At 44.8% G+C, this 22,278-nt stretch overlaps 1 protein-coding gene and 1 pseudogene across 1 annotated transcript; one reads left to right on the forward strand and one right to left on the reverse strand.

Annotated features, from left to right (window-relative positions):
- Positions 1-1,123: 1,123 nt before the first annotated feature.
- Positions 1,124-5,740, reverse strand: LOC125538222. The gene is made up of 4 exons (XM_048701496.1): positions 5,466-5,740; positions 5,084-5,129; positions 1,678-1,752; positions 1,124-1,579 (listed from the first exon to the last, which is right to left on the reverse strand). The coding sequence occupies exons 1-4, from the start codon at positions 5,738-5,740 to the stop codon at positions 1,124-1,126; spliced, it is 852 nt and encodes a 283-aa protein (XP_048557453.1).
- Positions 5,741-17,279: 11,539 nt separating this feature from the next.
- LOC125540139 lies at positions 17,280-18,658 on the forward strand (annotated as a pseudogene).
- The last annotated feature ends 3,620 nt before the right edge of the window (positions 18,659-22,278 follow it).

A 22,278-nucleotide genomic window follows, 5' to 3' on the forward strand; every position in this document is an offset into this window, starting at 1 on the left:
TTTCTCCAAGAAGTTCCAGTCAACCTGATCATAGGCCTTTGCCAAGTCCAACTTATAGGCACAATAGGTGTCCCTCTGGTTTTTGCTGTGCTGGATTTTGTGAAAGCATTCGAAGGCTATTATGGCATTGTCTGTGATCAGTCTCCCCGGGATGAACGCACTTTGCGTTTCTGAAATGATCTCATTGAGGAACGGGCGTAGCCTATTCACCAGCCAATAAGTGTGTGTGTGTGTGTGTGTGTGTGTGTCATATTTATGGAGACTTAATATTGCCTTCCAAATATCGAAAGCCATTTAATTAATGCCATTTGTTTGTAATTAGGAAATGTTGTGGATGTATCAGATCTTGCGGACGTACCAGATCATTCTCAGAATTTATGAGTGAATAATATCTTCCGATTGCATAATATATTTTTATCATTCCTAGCGAAAAGAAACAATTCACCTTTGTATAAAACCAAATATTTGAATAGGAGTACGTGTATCATACATTGAAGCATAATGCCAAAAGGGGATCACTATAAGTTGACAAGCAAAAATGCTGACACTTGATCATACTATTTTATTGATTATAATACACTATTAAACCAAAAAGAGATATAACGACATTTGGCAACGAAATGTTGCATGCACCATGTTGATACACAAATTACTCTAGCGTCCATTTTTCCTGGCTTGAACGCAATCATTGACATAAGAAATTGCTTCGTCATAAGTCATCAGGCTGGATTCGTGGATATCTTTGATAAAAATAAGTGTTAGTAATAATGACAACTTTATTACAGAATTACATAAAATAACACAATGACACAAAATTAAAAATACTTTAGAAACCCTACCTTGTAGATAATGATCATCATCATTAATTTCAGGAGAGAAGAAGAATGTGCTCTCCCTCATAGTTTGCAGGCATTGATCCCCCCAATTTAACTGTACGTAAGTAACATCAATCTTCTCGAAGAGATTTTCTGTGCGTTGCAAATGGTACAAGTGACGACGAACATGCTCCTGACTTAGGCGTAGAAAAATTATCTCCCGTCTACATACAAAAACAAATGTTAGGCGTAGGGAACAATAGTAAAATTAAAATAACCATATGAAAATCTCATATACTGAATGGAGCTTATCGAAAATTCATGAGGCCAATCTCAACGAAAGGGACATGTCGTCTATATATTGAATCCCACTGATGTTGTATCTTACCAGCATAGACAAGAATAGCAACAACATCTGAAAAAATGTAATCATAATGAGACAATGCTATGTATGGACTAATGTGCAATAACAAAGCTGAAGGTGCTGCACCAGTGATGGTTTTGTCCCGTAGCGACAATATGGCCCCGAGCTGTGGGAAGCACGGTGGACAAATTGTCGATGATATCCTGTGGGCCGACATGCTAACCTCGGTCCTAGAATGTAGTGCGATGACAAACTCCATGCATATATACCAAAAATGTCCATCTAGCATTTCCGTGGGGTTGAATCCGACGGAAGTGAAGTCATATGTCATCCCGGTCTGCAGCACGGCGTTGAAGCTGAATGCTTGGTTGATGTAGGCAATTGCTTCCATCTTTGTTCCCTAATAATATTTTATCATTAAAAAATCAGGTTGAGAAACTCGTTAACACATCTGCATACTAAAAAAAGTGCTATATGTGGTGATGAGTAATGACTTACATCCTGATCAAGTAGTATACAACGAAGGTATTGGTTTCTCATTGCATTCTCCTTGATCTGGGCCTTCCACAACACCTTAGCACGAATGATCCAACAATTATGTTATATATGCTCCATGTCAACGTTATGGAAAGTCAAGTTCCTGCATAGCATAGAATTAATATATGAGATAAATAAACGAGCGCGATGGCAAATCAACGTACATGATGATTGATAGATCTTGGCTGTTCATCGGAGGGATTTCTACATGAGGGATGATAGGAGCCGGCGGATTTACCATCACCCTCCTAGTTCTTGTCAAGTTGTAAGAGATCACCATAGTCGTAGAGGATGTAGATGATATTGTTGAACCTGTGTAGAAATATGGAGGCTCGTGTATGGTGGTGCGTGGCATTTATATATTACCATAGTGGGCGGCGGGAAAAGCAATAACTTTCAAAAATTAGTTTTGGGGCTCTAGTTGTCCAATAGAAAGTTTGATCAATCTTTGGAAACCAAATAAAGATTGATCAATCTTAGACAACTTAATAAACACAATTTATTATTTATAGTAATCAAACAAATAAGGATCTGATTCCAATCGAGGCGACTATCCAAATAATTACTGTTTATTTACTTTTAGTAACACAATAATTGTGGATCTCAATATAATGAAGGAGATACCCTGTTACCGTAAGGGTAGTCATGTAATATATATATTCCATTAATGCACCAATGTTACGTCTCATGCTTGAATAAGATAAGTTTATTTTCCTTATGTGTGTAACAAAGTATACTTTGCCTTGATTGCGTGCAATTTGACGTCATAAAGACAGGATATTGTTTCATTTTGCAAATAAGTTGTGCTGAACATAAGTACAAAGCATTGAGTTATTATGCAACCCAGAGTTTTTTAAGGATTTATTAATACTTCAAATGAAATGAAATGAAATTGTGAACATAAGTCGAAATTTGTTTGTGTGTCGGCTTTATGCCAATGATGGCTTCATGTCGAGAAATATAATTTAAAATGTTTCTTTAGTCAGCCTTTTCTGATTTCGTAATTGCTGTGTTTGGCAGTAAATTCTAAAAACCACAGTTTCTAGATATTAAATTATTTTGAAGCATCAACAACACGCACTAAATATTTTGATAGAACCGTGAGCAGCTCTATCAAAATTGCTTGCTAGCTGGACAATGGTGTAGGTGTCTCAGCAACGTAATTACATCTATTTTTAATATCGTGTACAGAGTCATTCGAACTATTATTTTTAACTGAGACGAATTTGTAGTGGGACGGAAGTTAGTTAATCTTGCACCAAATAAAACTGAAACGGAGTTCAACCCTAGGATGTATATCGTTCAGTTCTAAATATATCGGCATACATTTTTTTGCTATCTAAATAGTTTGCGAGTAAGCACTTGTATCGATGCTGCCATTGCTAAAACATGTCATGGGGCTGAGAACAAACATGCAACTTAAGACAATCTTCTGTTCTTCTCAACGTGTAGTGATAAAAGAAAATGACAATAGCATGTTTGCTGGGATAAATAAAAGAAAATTGAAAATCACATTGTCATCGAGCATAAATAAGAGAAAACAAGCAAAATAATCACCATTCATTATTTGACTCCGAACGATTACATTGATAAATGCTCATAAGGAGCAATGCAACAACTAACATACTAAGATATATAAATAACACTGTAGACTCCTCATGCTTGGTCCTTTGAAGGTGGTGGTGGCTTCTTGTCCCATGCTTGGATATGCTTCACGACCATCTCCGGCAACTGATAATCAAAGTTTGCACCAACATGCTAGTATGTTGTTCTGCCCGCAGAATCTCATAGTTGCTGGTACCCCAACCGTCTTTCCTCTCTACATTTGACCCCGTGTCACGCTAGATATCCCAGCCTGAGGGGACATGTGCACGAGGGATGTGATGCACCTCACGATACGACCTACTTGAAAACGCTCCACCCGCCGCTTCTAGAACTTCTTTCTCTTCTCCCACGTGAAGCTTCCGGGAAAATCCTTGTACAATATATGACTTGCCCAAGGGTGTTCTTCGTTAGCCTTGAAATACTCCGTTAACATGGATTTTGAAGCATTTTCGGAGGAGACAGCATTCTTCAAGTCAGCCTGTGCATTGAATGCAACCCTGTGCATATTCGGGAGATGAAGAGGCAACTGCAAGACAGGCGGGTAATTGGCGCACAGTGGGAAGCCAAATATCCTCCACATAGCCTACGAAGGGATGACCCATCTTGCGTCAACGTATCTGTTGATCTCATCAATGTTACCATCGGCGTCGGGCTGGTCGATGCTGAAAGAAGCCTTATCATGACCCTTATAAATGTACTTATAAATGTATTTGACGGCGTTTATGCTAGAGCAGACCTCAACGTTGATGTGGCAATTAAACATCTGTAGAAGGTAAGGGTTATATGGCACAACCCATCGGTAGTCCAACATTTTCCCTCGGACCTTAGCACGTCTTCCATCGTCTCTACGTCGATAAACTGGGTATGGGTCCTTGCCTTGTACCGTGTTCTCATTGAACGGCCGCGGGTATCTGCACTTGCATTCATTATCTTGCATGCAAACATTCTTCAGGTTGAGAGCACCGCATGGTCCATGCATCATATGTTTTACCACCAATGCATACAATTTCGGATACTTCTGCTTGTCTCAGAGCTCCGCAGAAATGAGTCGGTCATACTGCTCCGGGACGATAAACTTATATGTTGAATCCATGATCAACAAAAAATGTGCGTGGGGGAGGCCCCTCTTTTGGAACTCGACTACGTATACATAAGCAACAACAACACCCAGGATATGCTTCTTGAGCAACATGTCTTTCATAGCCTCTAGTTTGCCGTAGAACAAGCGAGCCACAATATCAGGTCGGTCTTGCGCCGTCTAACCAGGAAGCAACTCATTCGTTATCTCTTCCCATTTAGGGTTGCAAGTCATGGTCAAGAAGATGTCAGGCTTCCCGTATGTATGGACAATTGCCATGGCATCCATATGTCTCTTCTTCATGTCGCGGTCGCCACCAGGGTAAGTCCCAGGGAGCACTATGCTTACCCCAACAGTGCTTGCTCGCGTCTCCCCCGATGTGATCGCATCAACAACTCCTTTATACAAGTCGGCACAGATCTGCGTCTGGTTCTTCCTGTACCACCTCAACCGACAACTCTTAATTTTGATGTACGTGTCAACCGCCCATTGCTACAGCAGGCGTGCTCCACAGAATATGGAATTGAAGATCGCAGGCCGTGTTTGCAGCATGTAACAGTAGTAGTCTCTCACGGAGATGCATAACCTGCTATTCCCCTCTGCACATGTTTGAGTACCATAGCATGAGCATTCTTTTGAGAAATAAGATATTATTTGTAACAAAATGGGACACAAACGACATACCTGCATCCTCCTCATCATCATGGCCCAGTCGAGGATGTTGTACAACCTCCCAAGAAACATTACGTTTAGGTAGCTTCGGATGCCAACCTAGCTCCCCCCTTGGATAGAATAAGGGATAATACAACGGGTCATATGCTCCTGAGGTCACACGTATACTATGCCTTTTGTTGTTGTTACCACAAAGTGTTATCCTCCGGTCAAACCTTTTTGCTAGGTCATTGCCCTCAACCCAAATTGCAGCGACCTCAGATGACACCGGTCTATTATATCTTCTTTGGTCAAGCCTCTTATCGGTGTTTAGGTCTATCCTATAATCATCGAGGTTGTCCTTGTGTACACCCAAACTCCTGAATTGTTGTTTTCTTTGAGTATGTCTACTAACCTCTTCACGACATCCTGGTCTAATTGCTTGGTGGCCACCTTACGATGAGTTAGGTTTGGGTCGTCATCATAGAAGTACAACTGCAGATGTTCTGGACGGGAGCTAGGCCCGAACGAATGCACATTGTAGTAGATGGTGCCGTGTGCCCGGAATGTGTACACCCCAGACTTCATGTTTGTGTAGCTTTCATCAAGGCTAACGCCAAGGGTTGTGAAGGCGAAATGCCCGTTGAAGAACCGTGTGTTCTCTCGAAAATGTATAAAATCTACATCCATGCTGGACCATAGCCTCATCAGCTCTGGGATTGGTTCCAGTTGCTTAAGTTCGATCTAGCCATTGCGACAGCAGAACCCACCAATCTCAGACACAAACTTCCTGGCCTTGTAGTGTTTGAAGTTTTCGGCGAGTTTCAGGATGTGAGTGCTGTCTGGGATGTTTGAGTAGACACTGTCAAATGGATCAATCTTGCTAGGTTTAGCGCTAGACATGCTCGCTTCCTCGTCATCATCTAATATGTCATTATCGGATCCTACGGGCATTTGTTGAAACACAACGTTCAAAACAATAATAACTAATAATTCTAACTACAATAAAGCTCCACAATGTCCTAGTTTAGAGTTGACCATACCTTGTTGTGAAACATGTAGTACTCCTCATCCATCAAGTCGGATGCTGTCGGCTCATCGCGCATGGTGCCGCTTAGGAATACATCGATGTCTTCTGCATTGTCGTCGTGCCGAATGTGACAATAGACAACATCATGTTAGAACAGGGTTGCTGAGAATGAGCATAAGAAAGTGACAATAGCAATTTCATACCATCAGCATCGACAGTGTAACTCGGCATGTTTGTCCTAGGGTCGCCATCAGATGAATCATCTTCCGCAGCCCGAGAGACGGGTGATGCGTGGCTTGGGGAAGCAGGACATTCAGAGGTTGAGTTTGCTAGGTCTGGAAATGGGATTGCGATGCATTCTTTGCACGGGGTGTTTTTCCTTCTTTCATGCTTTTGTGACGTTGCTTTTGCGGCGTTGCGGACATGGGACTCCCCCTTCTCAATCACCGACATGCTTTTGCGGCGTTGCACGCACTTCTATCGTAGTTTTTCATTCAGTGTTTCTCTGACATCCACTGTTACTTCGTCCTTTTTCTTCTGATAACATGCTCGGCTACATGCGTTTTTCTGCTCCCTTTGCTCGTTTGTTAATTTACATTTCCGCTCATTGTCACGTTGCCTCCTAGCTAGAACAACGTTATGGGTGACACCAGACGCGTGTAAAGTTGAAGGGGGAAATGTTGCTTCCTCATGCAATAATTCTGTAATGCTGGAGCTATTCAGGTTGGCTGGTTGAACAATGTTTTCAAAACATAGTTAGAACAATTTTCTTTTAAGGCGTGTGGGGGTAGTGTCATCAAGGATATTAGGGCCTGATGTCGAAAGTGAAACTCAAGGTAAGCTTCTACCTGATGTCGAAAGTGGATGTTTGTTTTCATCTTCGATAAGCTTATCCTTTTTCCTCCGATAAGCAGCTCACCGCTGGGCGTTTTTATGTTCTCTCTTGCGTTCTTCATCCGTTTTTTGCTTTGTTTCTTGGGTGTCATTCAAGATTACATCTGGTGTCATTCAGGACATTCCCGAAAATTAGAGAATAAAACAGAACCATGCCAGCAATTGCTATATGAGTAGGCACAATATGATTACCTTGTAGATCATTGTCATTAATGAGACCAGATGTGACCGTAGTTATAGCAGGAAATGTTGACGCATCATGCGAGAATGATGTATAGTTAGAGTTAGTTGGGTTGTCTGGTGAACCAAAGTTGTCCAAACATATTAATGCTTAATGGTTATGACGGTACTGACTATAATGGTTAAAACATTTTAAGCTTACCTGATAAATGAAGGACCTGTGCATTTTCATCTCGGACATTTCGATGTTTTTTCCGCCGATAGGCAGCCCTCCTTAGGGCGTTTCTATGGTCTCTTTTGCGATCTTCTTCTGTTCTTCGCGTGTTTTCTTTGGTGTCATTCAAGTCATCTAATGGTGCCTTTCATGTCATTCTCTAAAAAGCCAAAGGAAAAAACACAACTTGACATCAAACGATCACGGAGAAGGTAAAATCAATTTACCTTGTTTATCTTTCACACAAATGACACCCTATGTGACAGTAGCTTCACGAGGGTATGTTGCATCATTAGGTGAGACTGATGTATAGTCCGAGCTAGCTGGATTATCTGATTCAACAAGCTTGGTTAGTATTTATTTAAATGGCTGAAACATGAATACATATGTACAAACAGTAGATGATCATAAAATAGTCTTACTTGAAACACTAAGGGGACCAAGATCAATTTTCATCTGATGATAATCTCGTGTGGGTTTGTTTATCTGCCCATCTTCTTGAACATTTGTGATATCACATAGAGTCCGGCGGCGAACAGACTGCCCATCGTCTTGTTGGTTATTTAAACCATCTGACTTGTTATTGCGATAAGACGCCCGCCTACGTGCATTGATAAGATCCCTATGGTCTACCATATGTACCACAAGTATGAGAGTTAGTGAACAAAAAAAATTATGAGCAATAGGTTTATCTGTTCATCTTATGCGTATTCAGGTTATGTTTACTCAGGCCAGATATATTCGGGTGGGGTTTACAAATCACTTAGATCACATTCAGGTTACTACAACGAATACCTTCCATACTATACTTCTGCACATCAACCTAAGAGTAGCCAGCAAACTTACGTTAAACAACTCACCAGATTTTGCAAGGGAAGGCTGATCCTCTCATAACCTGACAATATCCTCCTCTTTTTTTCTTCTGATAAGCCGCACGCCTCCGTGCGTTGAACTGCTCCCTTGTTTCCACAGTGTATTTTTTGCGTTCATTAAATACAGCTCTAGTTTCATGCTGCTCGGAAGTTGTGTCGTCTGCATCATGTTATAAGTAAAAATCAGAAAGCCCATAAACCTCACTGATCCGCTACCGAAGACGTCGGTTTGGAAGGTCGATAAGCATGCCTAGGAATACCTTGAGTATCATCTCGTAGCTTCGTCATACCATCATTATTATTCTCATAATACGACCGCATCCCGCCGTTTAAAGGTTCCCGCCCTACAAATTACCAATCAACAAATAATGTTGTATGTTGTACATGAAGGTGAACGGTCTCAATTATTAACTATGTCACATGAAACGCGGACGAGTCTGCACCATAAGAATCTTGTGCTACATAAGTGCCATAATTGAGTGTTAGATTACTCGGAGTCGACAACGAAGCATCATGATGGTCTCCAGGCCTTGATCCATCTGTAGAGTTGTAGTCAGGATGAATACAAGACCAATGATACATAGGCGACAAAGTATGCAGGCAACATTCTCAGAAATCTTCACATAGTCTTATACCTGGTTCCGTCGTGTAAATAGCGTCAACATTTTCAGCTACGGGTACGATGCTTGCATTGTATTCTTCAACATTTGTCCCGCTCGTAGGGCCTGCAACACATTATGCATACAACTTGTCATTGTCAGAAATGCACGTCAGGCACCACTTCTTAGTATTTTTCACACAGAATTATACCGGGTTCCGTCGCGTAACTATCGTCAACTTTTTCATCTACGGGTATGATGGTTGCATTGTATTCTTCAACATTTTTCCCGCTCGTAAGGCCTGCAACACATTATGCATAAAGTTTGTCACTGTCAGAAATGCACGTATCACTGGTAGAGTGCTTCATACCTGTAGTTACGTCCTCTTCTCGTTGATGTTCACCGGCCTTGCTTTTTGAATTACCCATACGCACCTATGGAATGGCAGAGAACTGACATGAAATGACTGTTGCCTGTTTTCAATAATTTTTGGAATAGCAGGTTTGGGGGGTAGTTGATGATGAATAATTTTGCATCATCACTAAATTTTGGAAGTATCTTTAAGAAATTGGTGGGACCATATGATTAATAATTTCCTATTTGTGTCTGGCCATGGTGTTTTTGAGGTCTGGAAGAAGCATAAAGAAAACCTGACTCCGATGGAGAGAGTTGATGCAAGATGAAAGCAAGAGAGATGGCGCATGCACACGATGGTAGTTTACTTGAAGTTTTATCATAGTTTATCATTCAGTTGCTTTACACTGTCTTATCATAATCGTTTAACCATTTGCTTCTGCACCATCTCTTCTGTAGGGTGGTGAAACTGCTCTTTGTCATATCATTGATAGGTACGAATCTGATTGAGAAATGGTGCAAATCTGATTGATTGAAGGCCATATAATTCTGGTATGTGTTCGTTGCTCACTTCAATGTAACCAAACCTTTTCTTCAGTTCTGTGAAAGCCATATAATTTGCATCTACCTTTTATGGAACAGGTTACTGATTTGCCTTTTGTTCTGACACTATAGCTAATAGGATCTACCTTGAACTAAATACATTGTCAGATCTTAATTATGGTCTTGAATTAATTATGTTCTTTTAAGCGCAACTGCTATATTTTAAACCATTGATCCAAAATGCATAGTGCATCTTTTTGGTTCTGTGAAAAACTTTTTTGGTTGACACTATAGCTAATAGGATCTACCTTGAATTAAATACATTGTCAGATATTATGGTCTTGAATTAATTATGTTCTTTTAAGCGCAACTGCTATAATTTAAACCATTGATCCAAAATGCATAGTGCATCTCTTTGGTTCTGTGAAAAACTTTCAACAAGTAATGATGCAAAATGGAAGATCACCAAAATGGAAGATTGTGTTTCATAGATTTGACGGTGTGTTCAAACTTACTAAATTTCCCCTTGGAACCCTTGCTGTATGGATCTATCATAACAATCTGATTTGTGTCAACCAGGGCGTTGCGGGGTGACAATATGGTCCTCCCTCCATTTTTATATACAAGGTCACTATGAAATATACATTTTGCATCTATACAAGGCCACCAACAGTAATCGAGGCAAAGTTAATGATATTTTTTCGTACTAACAACTTGTTTAATAGTTGCATGCATGTAGTCATAATGATAGCCAGCTACTTCCTTCACTCAGTTTCTTTGCATGCATGTAAAGTATTAATGATCCTGGTAAACAAGAAGAAAAGTTAACTTGTAAAGCAGGTATTAAATTTTACATTGGTACCTGTAATCTGAGTTTGTGGCCTTGTATACAAATATAGATATTATGGTTTGTTTTTGCTGGTTAATTTTCGCCGGTTTGTTTTCGCTGGTTTATTTTCATAGATTTTTTTCGTTCGTTTGTCTTGGGTGCGACGGGAGGTTAGGCCCTGGAGTGCGTGGGGGCGGGTGGGGGACTCGGCAGGAGGTTTTTTTTTTTGAGAACCAGGTTTTTTGATTCTACGCGGCTCAGCGTTAGGTGGAAGCAGGTACCAAAATAAACCATGGTAGGTGGGAGCAGGTACATACATATTAGGTTGCTCACGTACTCTTACGTGATAGTCAGGCCTGGTGCTAGTATTTGCATGCATATTAGTTGGGCTCGTGGCTTTTGGGTGCTGGCAACCGTACAGTCTGATTAGCCTGTAGCCGGAAAGTACGCGTACATATTGAAATACCCGCGTGCTGGCCACCCATGTATCAGCAGCTTGCCGTAGGACCATCTTCAGGAATGTTGCATGCACAAGCCCATCCTCACGCATGTATCGCTCGCATAAGTCCATCCTCGCGCATCGACGAGCACACACGTATTGCTCATCTGCTTATGTGTTGTACTCCATCTCATCCAGAGGAGCCAGGCGGCCAGCGTCCAGTCGAAGCCGAGGCACAGCCTCGTTGCCTACCGCGACGCTCCACACAAGCAGTTTGAAAGTGTTCGTTCCCTCTATCACTGAATACACACAAATTTAGGTCATCTATCACACGATGGGTAAATAGGTCTTTTCAGGTGTCATTTAACACCGTTATGGCTTTAGATGGATGGAAGTGTCATAAAAGGCATAAAATTTAGACACAGTGTTATACAAGGAAGAAAAAAGTTTTGAGTGTCAAATAAGGCAACAAATTTTAAGACAGTGTTAAATAAAGAATTCTCTCATCATATGAACGAACACACGCACATCCTATCCCTATGAGCATATTCAAGAGACTAGGCTGGCACATCATCTCAAGATACAGGCACCTTCGTGGGAAAATATTTAGTGCTATCAAGGCTCAGGTGCTACTGTGATACGGTTTTCTGGCCCGTCAGATTCTCATATCAGATGGCCCATTGCTCCAGTAACTCTGCAACAATTGCAAAAAAGCCTCTCAAGAGTCCAAAAATTACACATAGGTCCAGCAGATCCAACAACTTCCAAATTCCGTCCGATATGAGAATCCGACGGACCAGGAGCCCGTATCATGGTAGCACCTGAGCCTCGGTAGCACAAGATACTCTCCCGCACCTTCGTAGCCAATGGGAATGTCTTCTCCGACTGAACGAACATCGCTGAAAAAACTGTTAATTTCACCACAAAGAACATTATCATGTGAGATAGTCTCAGTTCGCTAATACCATCTCAAGAAAAGAAAAGTCAGTAGTGGCAGCAGCAACTACTGAATCATCCATCAACTCCTCGTGTAGTTATTGTAGTACATGTATCTATGTAATATTTTTGGGTGAAATGTGTCTATGTAATTCTTTACACGTGACGGTAGCATTGGGGACAATCATATTTGTAGGTAATATGGCTCTGAGGCTTGTGAAATAGTTTGAAAGTGTATGTACTTGTGAATTTATTTATTTGTAGGAGGAGTGCGCGCCTAGCCAGGGGTGTCGGCAAGGAGTCTGCGGCTTGTAAGCAGCAGCGGGTGTTGATGCGCAGGTTGTGGTTAGCGAACGAATGCGAGGAAATATCAGATGAAACACTTCTCATGTACACGGAGCTTTTCACCAAGCCACTCACGTCCGAGCAGATCGCCGCGATCCTAGCCCTTTTTGGCTGGGATGCATCCATCTTGCCGATGCAGGACGACGAAGCGGAGGTGGAGGCGGGGCACTGATTGCCTCGCACGGGTGGCTTGGTGGGCCTTCCAGATGGCTTCACAACCGTCCAAGTTGTTGGCATGGAATGTCTGGGGTTTGAACTCCGCGGCGCGGCGGAACGCTATCTTCCAAGTCGCCGCAAGTGTGTGCCCCTCCATCGTTTTCTTCCAAGAAACCAAACTAGAAATTGTATCATCCGAAATCATCAGGCATTGCCTTGGTAATAGACTAGAGAGCTTTTTCTACCTCCCGGCCGTCGGCACACGAGGGGGGATCTTGATCGCTTGGGACACCACGGTGGTGGCGGTATCCAACCCGCACCAAACTACGAACATGCTGACGGCCCTGGTGAAGTCGATCGAGGGAACCGAGTGGTGGCTCACCGGGGTCTATGGGCCACAGGGCAGTGACGCTAAGGTGGAATTCATGCAAGAGCTGCTCGACATCCGAGACTTGCATGTCGGTCCCTCGACGGTGGTAGGGGATTTCAATCTCTTGATCAATCCCGAGGACAAGAGCAACGATGCGGTGAACCATAGGATGATGGCCAGGTTCTGGTCCAAGATAAATCGCCTTGAGCTTCGAGAGATATACTTGAACGGGAGGAGATACACGTGGTCTAATGAGCGGCAGAGACCCACACTTGAGAAGATCGACCATGTGTTTGCGTCGAGCTGCTGGGAGGACCTCCACCCAGCGTGCCTCCTCACAACATTAGGATCGGCAGTTTTGGACCATTGCCCACTCTTAGTTGACTTGCACGCGGATATGGCCATGGGCAATCGGTTCCGTTTGAGGCATTTTGGCCTAAGGCGGAGGGTTTTTTCGAGACCGTTGAGACGGCTTGCTGGGTTGCCGGGATGGGGAATGCTTTTCTTGCATTAGACAACAAGCTGCGGGCCACAGCCAAGGCCCTTCAAAGGTGGAGTGATCGGTGGATTGGCAATGCGAAGTTGCAAACCTTAATCGCCCTTGAGGTCATTGCGAGGCTGGACCAAGCCATGGACAGTAGAGAACTCTCAAGGGAGGAGCATAGTCTACGCAAACTGTTGAAGAAGAAATTGCTCGGCCTTGCATCGTTGCAGCGCATGATTGCGCGACAGAGATCGCAAATGTTACAGTTAAAAGAAGGGGAGGCAAACACGGCATACTTTCATAGGCAGGCATGCCACAGGCAGAGGAAGAATGCCATTTTGACACTGCAGGCAGAGGGATGGATGCTGACTAGCCATGATGAGATTGCAGAAGAAGTGGACTCGTACTCGATGACATGGGCCCCTATATATATATATATATATATATATATATATATATATATATATATATATATATATATATATATAGGAAAATGGTTGTGTATTCCTGGGAGTACGTACTCCCGCTCCTCATATACCATATAGATGAATCTTTTATATCTTTTTATTATTTTTAACATACTTCATTAGTAATTATTAGATACCCAAAATGAGTTTCATGAAAAAATTTAAGTGAGTCTATATATTTTTAAATGTTTACGTATATATTGATGTGTTTGTACGTGAAAAGGTATATTACAAAAAGTACGTCGCAGATGATATTTTTTTAACTAAACTCATATTGGGGTATCTTAAAATATTTAATGAAGTATATTGAGAATAATAAAGAGGTATAATTAATGCGTATATGAGGTATATTGAGGATGAGAGTACATACTCCCAGGAGTACAGAAGAGGAGTCCTATATATGAGGTATATTGAGGATGAGAGTACATACTCCCAGGAGTACAGAAGAGGAGTCCTATATATATATATATATATACATAAATGTTTACGCATTAATTATACCTCTTTATTATTCTCAATATACTTCATTAAATATTCTAAGATACCCCAATACGAGTTTTGTTGAAAAAAATAGCATTTGCGACGTATTTTTTGTAATATACCTTTTTCACGTACAAACACATCAATATATATCAATATATACGTAAACATTTAAAAATATATAGACTCACTTAAATTTTTTCATGAAACTCATTTTGGGTATCTAATAATTATTAATGAAGTATGTTAAAAATAATAAAAAGATATAAAAGATTCATCTATATGGTATATGAGGAGCGGGAGTACGTACTCCCAGGAGTACACAACCATTTTCCTATATATATGTGTTTGCGTGTGTGTGTGTGTGTTGTATATGTATGTGTTTGCGTGATACATATATATATATATATATATATATATATATATATATATATATAACTTCACTTGCATAATACTAAATGTAAACTTTCAACCACACATCTTTAGTTTGAAATTTGACTACAATAGTTGTTGGATAATGGAAAATAAAACAAACATGACATGATTATCTCAAATAGGAAACAAATTTATTTGCTCCTCTGTATACTTTCACAATCTTCATTGACCTTAACATCTGAATTTTCATGCTCGAGATTAACTTCCTTGCCTATGTTCTTCACTGACATCAACAATACTTGAAGATGTAAAATGGTTTGTCAAAGAGCCCTTCAGTGGTTGAATTTTTAGATGTATTTCTTTCTTTCTTTTTCTTTTTTCAGCACCCGACAAATGCTTCTTAAGCAACATGGCATGCTAATGTCTTAATATTACGAAGCAAAGAATAGACAACGAATTAGAAATTTATAGATCGGATGATCAGAACCCTAAACATGTACACATAATGACAAAAAATTAGGATGGTTGAATACATACTATGAAAGGTTGAATTAGAAAATTATACATAAAAAAATAGATACTTCATGGGATGAACTCATGGATAAATAGTTTAATATACGTATTAAAGAAACTACTGAAATTGGGGATGGATGAATGGATCAGGAACATCCGAACATGGATATTGGGTACGGACCTGCGTTTGCATACATATGTATTGCCGTATTGCTGGAAGGCCGAGTTGTCGGATTGCTACGTGCCGCGGCGGCAACGAGCGGCTGAGGCACCGAGCGAGGAACGACGGAGCGACGGGCTAATGAGACGACGAAGAAGAACCGACGAGCGACGAATAGGAAAAGTCACATTTTTTTATTTTTGAGAAGAAAGGAAAAGCCAGACATTCCGATTGATTTGTTTCACACGTATACGTGCATCGAGCGGCTGTGACTTGCGTGCGCGACGCTTCGCTACGCATTACCAGGCGATCTGATGGGCCGAGCCCATCTTGTTTTCTTCCTATCATAATTTTTCCCTTGTCTATTTTTTTACTGGGCTATACTATATGTGTACTACATCATGGGCCCCCCTTCCGACCTGGGCCCTGGGCCTTCGCCCCTCTGCCCATGCTCCAGGGCCGGCCCTGTTGAGAAAGTAGTGAAGGGGATGCCACTCGATAAAGCGTCGGGGCCGGATGGATTCACGGGGCGGTTCTATGCCTCCTGTTGGCACATCATTAAGGACGATTTCATGCGGGCATTAGAGCACTTCTTCCGTGGTGACATGTGCGGTCTGTCGTCAATAAACAAGGCGATCGTTTCCCTCCTGCCCAAGAAGATGGGGGCGGCGGAATTGAAGGACTATAGGCCGGCGAGACTCATCCATGGAGCAGTCAAGATCTTCGAGAAGGTGTTGGCAACTCGATTAGCGGCGGAGCTGCCACATATAGTGGGGAACCATCAAAGTGCGTTTGTGGCGGACGGTCTCTCCACGACAACTTCATGCTTGTGCAGTGCACGATACGTCGTATGCATGCCCTGAGAGAGCCCATAGTGCTTTTAAAGCTCGACATATCCAAGGCATTTGACACCATACGGTGGCCGTTCCTTCTGGAGGTATTGGAGCACATGGGATTTGGACCACGGGGGAGAGCTTGGGTCTGCGGCATCCTGTCAACATCGACCACGAGGATTGCAGTGAATGGAATACCTGGGGAAATGATCTCCCCAATGTTGTTCATCTTATGCATGGAGCCGCTCCACAGACTGTTTCGGAAGGCTACAATGGCAGTCATTCTCACACCCCTAGCACGATCGGGGTTGAAGCAGCGGCTCTCAATGTTTGCTGACGACGTCACGATCTTCATCAAGCCCGAGCAGCAAGACTTGGTCGCATGCGAGGCCATCCTTCGCATCTTTGGGCAGGCCTCCGGACTGCATGGCGCGCCAACTCCGGACGAGGCACTGCAGGATAGTGAGCGCAAGTGGGCGGCACTCGAAGACGATCCGCCCCATTTGCCTTCTTACCATGTGGGAGTTGTGGAAGCATGGAAACGTCATCCGTCTTTGATGGGGCGTCAGTTTGTCTCGCACAACTGCTGGACCGGATTGCGAGCGAAGTCAAGGTATGGAGGCAGGTGGGTGTACTGCAAGGAGAGTTGGCCTGGCCTTCACGACGACGCAGGAGTGGGCGAATGGCGAGTAGTCAGAGTTCATAGGTGGATGGCCGCGGAACGCATTGTCACAAGCGTTGTAACATAACTGTGAAGGGTTCTTCCTCCTCTCTTCTTTAATACTATATGATACGCACACTCGTGGGTATTCTGGGAAATTTCTTTTTTTTCCTTTTTGCATTTAGTTTTGTATAATGATTCTCGAGTGACCACACAGCTCACTCTCGAAGTACCTCTGCTACGCGAGCCGTATATATATGAGAGTTTGCAGGTGCACATAGTTTCAAAAGAGTATGTCCCCCACAATTAAGTTGCGTTATGTCGATCGACTGAAAATAGAAATGTGCATCCTGTTCATTTTGGTTCACCGGCTTGGGAGTATACAGGAGCAAATATAAGAGACGCCGTGCACGTACCCGTCCTCTCTCCTCACTCCTCAGCTCCTATCATCCACTGGAACAAGCTAGCGCCGCTGCTTGCACAGGGAGACGCGCCATGTCGCCGGTGACAATTATCGACTCAAACTATGTCAGTGTGCCGGAGACGGACGCGCCACCGCCGGAGCCGATCAAGCTCACAGCGTTGGAGGCGCGGTGGGTCGTCTTCCCCGTGCTGCAGCACGTGCTGCTCTACGTGGGCGCCGACATGCCGCCCTTTGACGCCGTTCTCCAGTCCCTCCGGTCCTCCCTCTCCGCGACTCTAGGCAGCTTTGCACCGCTCGCCGGCAAGCTCGTCTACCTCGAGGAAACGGGGGACGTCGCCATCAGCTGCTCGGCCACCGACGGCGTCAGGTTCGTTGTCGCGGAGTCCGACGCCGACATCCGCCGCCTCGCCGGCGACGAGGAGCACGACCTGCATTTGCTTGAGCGGCTCGTGCCGGAGGTGGACATGGGCGTGCTGCCGACCCCCGTTCTGGCCGTGCAGGCCACGCGCTTCGAGGGCGGTGTGGCGGTCGGGCTGACGGTGCACCATGCGGTCGTCGACGGGCGGTCGCTGTGGACGTTCGTCAAGGCGTGGGCGACGGCGTGTTGGGGCGAGACACCGGCTGAGACACCGTGCTTCGACCGCTCGCTCGTCAAACTCCCCGGTGGTGAAGATCTGGCCAGGAACGTCTTGAGAAAGTTCGCGCCGAATCTACCGGTGGTATGCCATTTCAAATGTTCGGCTTGTGCTTTAGTGTTTCGTAGGTGACGTACGTGACAAATCTTACGCGTTTCAGACGGCGCCGCCGGCGTGGTTCGAAGATGAACGCACACGGTTCACCCGACGTACGTTCACCTTGGATGAACGGGACATCCAACGCCTCAAGCAGCACATCGTCCGTCTCGGCGAAGCCAACGGCGCGTCGCCCCTGCTTCGCCCCCCGTCCACCTTCGCCGCTGTCGCCGCGCTGGCATGGACTTGCTTCATCCGGTGCAAGCCGTTCGCCTCGGACGACGACGTGCTGCTCTTCTTCTTCACCGACGCCCGCGACCGCCTCGACCCTCCCGTCGGGGAGGGGTACATCGGCGTGTGCCTCTGGCCGTGTTTCGTGAACCTCCCCGCACGAGAGCTCCGCGGCGAGTTCGCCCTCGCGGCTGCAGCATCGGCAGTCCGGGAGGAGGTTCGCAAGATGAGAGGTGGGCGGGCCGCCCTACGGACCGCCTGATGAACATGTCAGGCTCGCCGCGCTTCAGGGCATACGAGGACGCCGACTTCGGGTGGGGGAAGCCGAGGCGGACGGAGCCGATCAGGATGAACCATGACGGTCAGATCGCGCTGATGTGTGCCGGAGACGGCCACGGGGTGCAGGTGTCCGTGTCACTGCTGCAACCGGCGCAAATGGACTTGTTCAAGTCTCACTTCCTCGAGCTACTTAGTTAAACAAAAATCAATTGATTATTTTCCTATGTGGATATTTTTTGGGAAAACGCTTCAAAACAGCCGGATGATTTCCTGGCTTTGTCATCCGTGCCTGGTGACGTCCGATTCCAGACAACCGTGTGGCTCGGAGCGCCTCTCTGCCCACCACCCGCGATAGTAGGCCATACCATCACGACCGCGTAGCCGTGGTAGTATCCAGCCTCAGGGCCTGAAGCTGAGCGTTCTTTGTGTCAATTTAAATGTTCATTTTCTTACTCCTACTTGTGCACACGTAGTGCTTTGCCATGTATAGCTACACATGTATAGCAAAACACTTCCAGTAGCAATGCATGCTTGGCCAGTGATCATCTTTGTCGTCGCCACGCAACATCATCGGAGTCGCCGGACCGCTGTTGCAGTATTATCGAATCAGCCGAGCCTTCGTCGCAGCATCGCTGCCATTCAAAGCAGCCGCCGCCACGTCTACCGAAGCACCCACCACGACTGTCGAAGTACACCGTCGCAACATCGTCAAAGTACTAGGCGGTCGTCGAAGCACGTCGTCGTCACGGCTGCCGAAGCACACACCACGGCCGTCGAAGCACGCCGTCGCAACATCGTCGAAGTAGCCGGGTGGCCGTCGAAGCACGCCGACGCAACATCGACGTGGCTGTTCGAAGCACACCGCCGCCACGGCTGCCGAAGCACCCACCACGGCATCCAAGCACACCATCGCAACAGCGAAGCAACCAGGTGGTCGTCAAAAGCACGTCGTCGCGACATTGACGTGGCCGTTCAAAAGGCACGCCACTGCCACGACCGTCGAAGCACCCACACACCCGTCCAAGCACGCCGTTGCAACATCATCGAAGCAACCAGGCTGCCATTGTAGCATTACCATGTCCGTCGACGCATGTCGTTGAAGCACACCACGACTGTTCAAAGAAGGCCATTGCTACATCGCCATGTCTTTTGAAACATGTGGTCGCAACATCGTCGAAGCAGCCGGGCCGCCGTCACTTCACGGCTCGTAGCATCTCCGTGCTTGTTGAAGCAGTCGAGCCACAATTGCAACACGCCTCGTAGTATCACCTTGGTCGTCGAGGAGGTCAGGCCGCGGTCGCAACATGAAGCCGCAACAGCTCGTGTTGCTCTATCGTTTGACTTCCAATCCAAAGTGTCAAATATGTACGCAAGAACTAGGCTGCATGGATACTAGTGGACGACCCCTAGCTGAACGGAATGGGAGGCTTTTCTACATTGACTACGTAGATGCCTTAGTAGTAGCTGGTTGGGTCATGGAGGCGAGTAACGACGTGTATAACCAGCCTTGTAGTCCCAGCGCCCACGTAATGTGTGAAAAGCCTACGCCTCAGCACCCACGTGAATCTGAGCGGTCCGATTCCCATAGATCGTAGGGCGAACAGGGCGGGTGATTTTTCTTGGTTACCAACCGGATGACGCTTAGCAGGCGCCATTTTTTTTGAGATGTTCCTACGTGGATTTGATTATCCTAAGTCGACTGAGATTTATCGTTAATATCATTCGTATCAATGTATGTTTTTTCTTTCGGTTGAAAAAAGTTAAAATTTTCTACAGACTAGGAGTCTGTTCTCGGTAGCTTGCGCACCATGCTATGTGTTCCATCCGATGAGGCGTTACCACGTCAGCAGATGCAAATCGCCCACTCCCAGTGACTACTCCACCCTTGTCGTCGGTGCTTCCAGCGGCTGCACCCTAATCTACTGTGGCACAAACTACGGCCGGTCTTCATCCTTCTACGGCGGCGGCAGCGCCAGTAGCGCCATGGAGGTCGCATCGGGTGGATTCCGATCCACCCCCTTCTCTTGCCCCGACATGGCGCAAGAGAGACACGGTGCTATGGTTGCCATTGACGCCGAGGAGATGGGAGCTGCTGCTTGTTGATGCATGCGGACTGCTGGTCGCCTCGGTCTCCAGTGACATCTCCGAGCCAGTCCCGACGGACGGCCTACAGGTCCGAGGTATGATGTCCTCTCTTCTCTTCCCCTTTTCTTTCAAGTCCAGTCATACTTGTGATGTTGTGTCGAGCAGTTCAGTTCCAACGGCTGGTGATGCTAGTCACCCTCTGATATCGCCATGTTTTTACAAATCATTTGCTACGGCTGGAGCAACTTGTATCCCTTAGCTCGTGTGTCATGTTAACCTTCTCTTCAACATTCAAAGATTCAATGAGAATCGTTGTTCAACGCGGTGTGTATGCGGTTGGAGCGGGTGGCCAAGGAGGTTTCTACCATAGTTTTAAATAGCCGGCTATAGCCCGCTATAGCCTTTTCAGCAAGGTGCCGCTAAATGGTCGCCTTCACAAATAGTCCGCTTTAACCCGCTATAGCTCCGCTATAACTGATTTACAGGCCCGCCGCTATTTTCCATAGCCCGCTATTCAAAACATTGGTTTTTACCCAACATGGGTGGCAACATAATCTCCGGATCGGTCCACCTCCTTCGTCGACATTGGCATAGTTTTGGACTCATATGGCTTTACTGTTGCCAACTTGTCGTTTTTATATATATATATACTTTGCTAGACTCTTCGTTAAGGTTGTGTGCATCTTAGCTATGCAGAGGTCGGGTGTCGCCCATTATGTTTTGTATCCACTTGATGCTACATTATGAGTTAATAAAAGCGCCCTTCATCGAAAAAAGATTCAATGAAAATTCAACAGAGATCTCTAGTTTTTGGTGTTTTAGAGAAGTGGCTCCTCCGTGAAGGAGGAATCTTAACAACAATGCTCCCGGCAATAAACTTATCAGACAACACACAAGTAAGGAGTTTAAGTTCTTTTGCCATCACTAAAGCTCATGGGCTTGTTTAACCATAGAACGGTTCTTAATCATCCTATAGTCATTAGACTGGTCTACAGAATACATTTCACAACAGCATATGTGGTGCCAAACTTGGATTGAAGTGCATCTCACAGTCCTTTGGCATTTCACATATGTAAATATGCATCAATCAGCCTATCACCCAACACACTAATGACGACATCCACAAAGATTATAGTGGCATCTGAGAAAGCTTTGTCCTGTTCAGGAGTAAGTGCCCCCATCAGAGTGCTAGCTGAAACCCATTACACATTCGTAGCAGTGAGCCAGATGGTAATTTTGGTCTGCTATCTCTTGAAGTGAGCACCCTTAAATGGGCTTGATTTCATAGTAGTAGCAAAGCCAGTTAATGAAAATTGCCTGAATGGATAAGGCTTTTGGATTGTTAGAAAATTGGAAGGTTTTCGATTAAGCTTAATCCAGCCTAGCATCATCACAAGATTACCAACATGGCAAATGACATACAACGGACTAGAAACATCTAACCCGTTGTCGGTGTCAAAACCGGCGGATCTCGGGAAGGGGGTCCCGAACTGTGCGTCTAAGGCGGATGGTAACAGGAGGCAGGAAACACGATGTTTTACCCAGGTTCGGGCCCTCTTGATGGAGGTAAAACCCTACGTCCTGCTTGATTTATTCTTGATGATATGGGTATTACAAGAGTTGATCTACCACGAGATCGAAGAGGCTAAACCCTAGAAGCTAGACTATGGTATGATTGTATGTCGTCCTACGGACTAAAACCCTCCGGTTTATATAGACACCGGAGGGGGCTAGGGTTACACAA

The sequence above is a fragment of the Triticum urartu genome, chromosome 2 (genome assembly GCF_003073215.2).
Source record: "Triticum urartu cultivar G1812 chromosome 2, Tu2.1, whole genome shotgun sequence".
NCBI lineage: Eukaryota > Viridiplantae > Streptophyta > Magnoliopsida > Poales > Poaceae > Triticum > Triticum urartu.

Excerpts from the sequence above, each read along its gene's own strand:
- LOC125538222 (XM_048701496.1), bottom strand. The coding sequence starts at position 5,740 with ATGGATGTAGATTTTATACATTTTCGAGAGAACACACGGTTCTTCAAC. Across the intron at positions 5,130-5,465 it reads GACCAGGATGTCGTGAAGAG|GTTGTACAACATCCTCGACT; the intron begins GTTAGTAGACAT and ends GTTTCTTGGGAG. Across the intron at positions 1,753-5,083 it reads TGATGATGAGGAGGATGCAG|GTGTTGTGGAAGGCCCAGAT; the intron begins GTATGTCGTTTG and ends ATTCGTGCTAAG.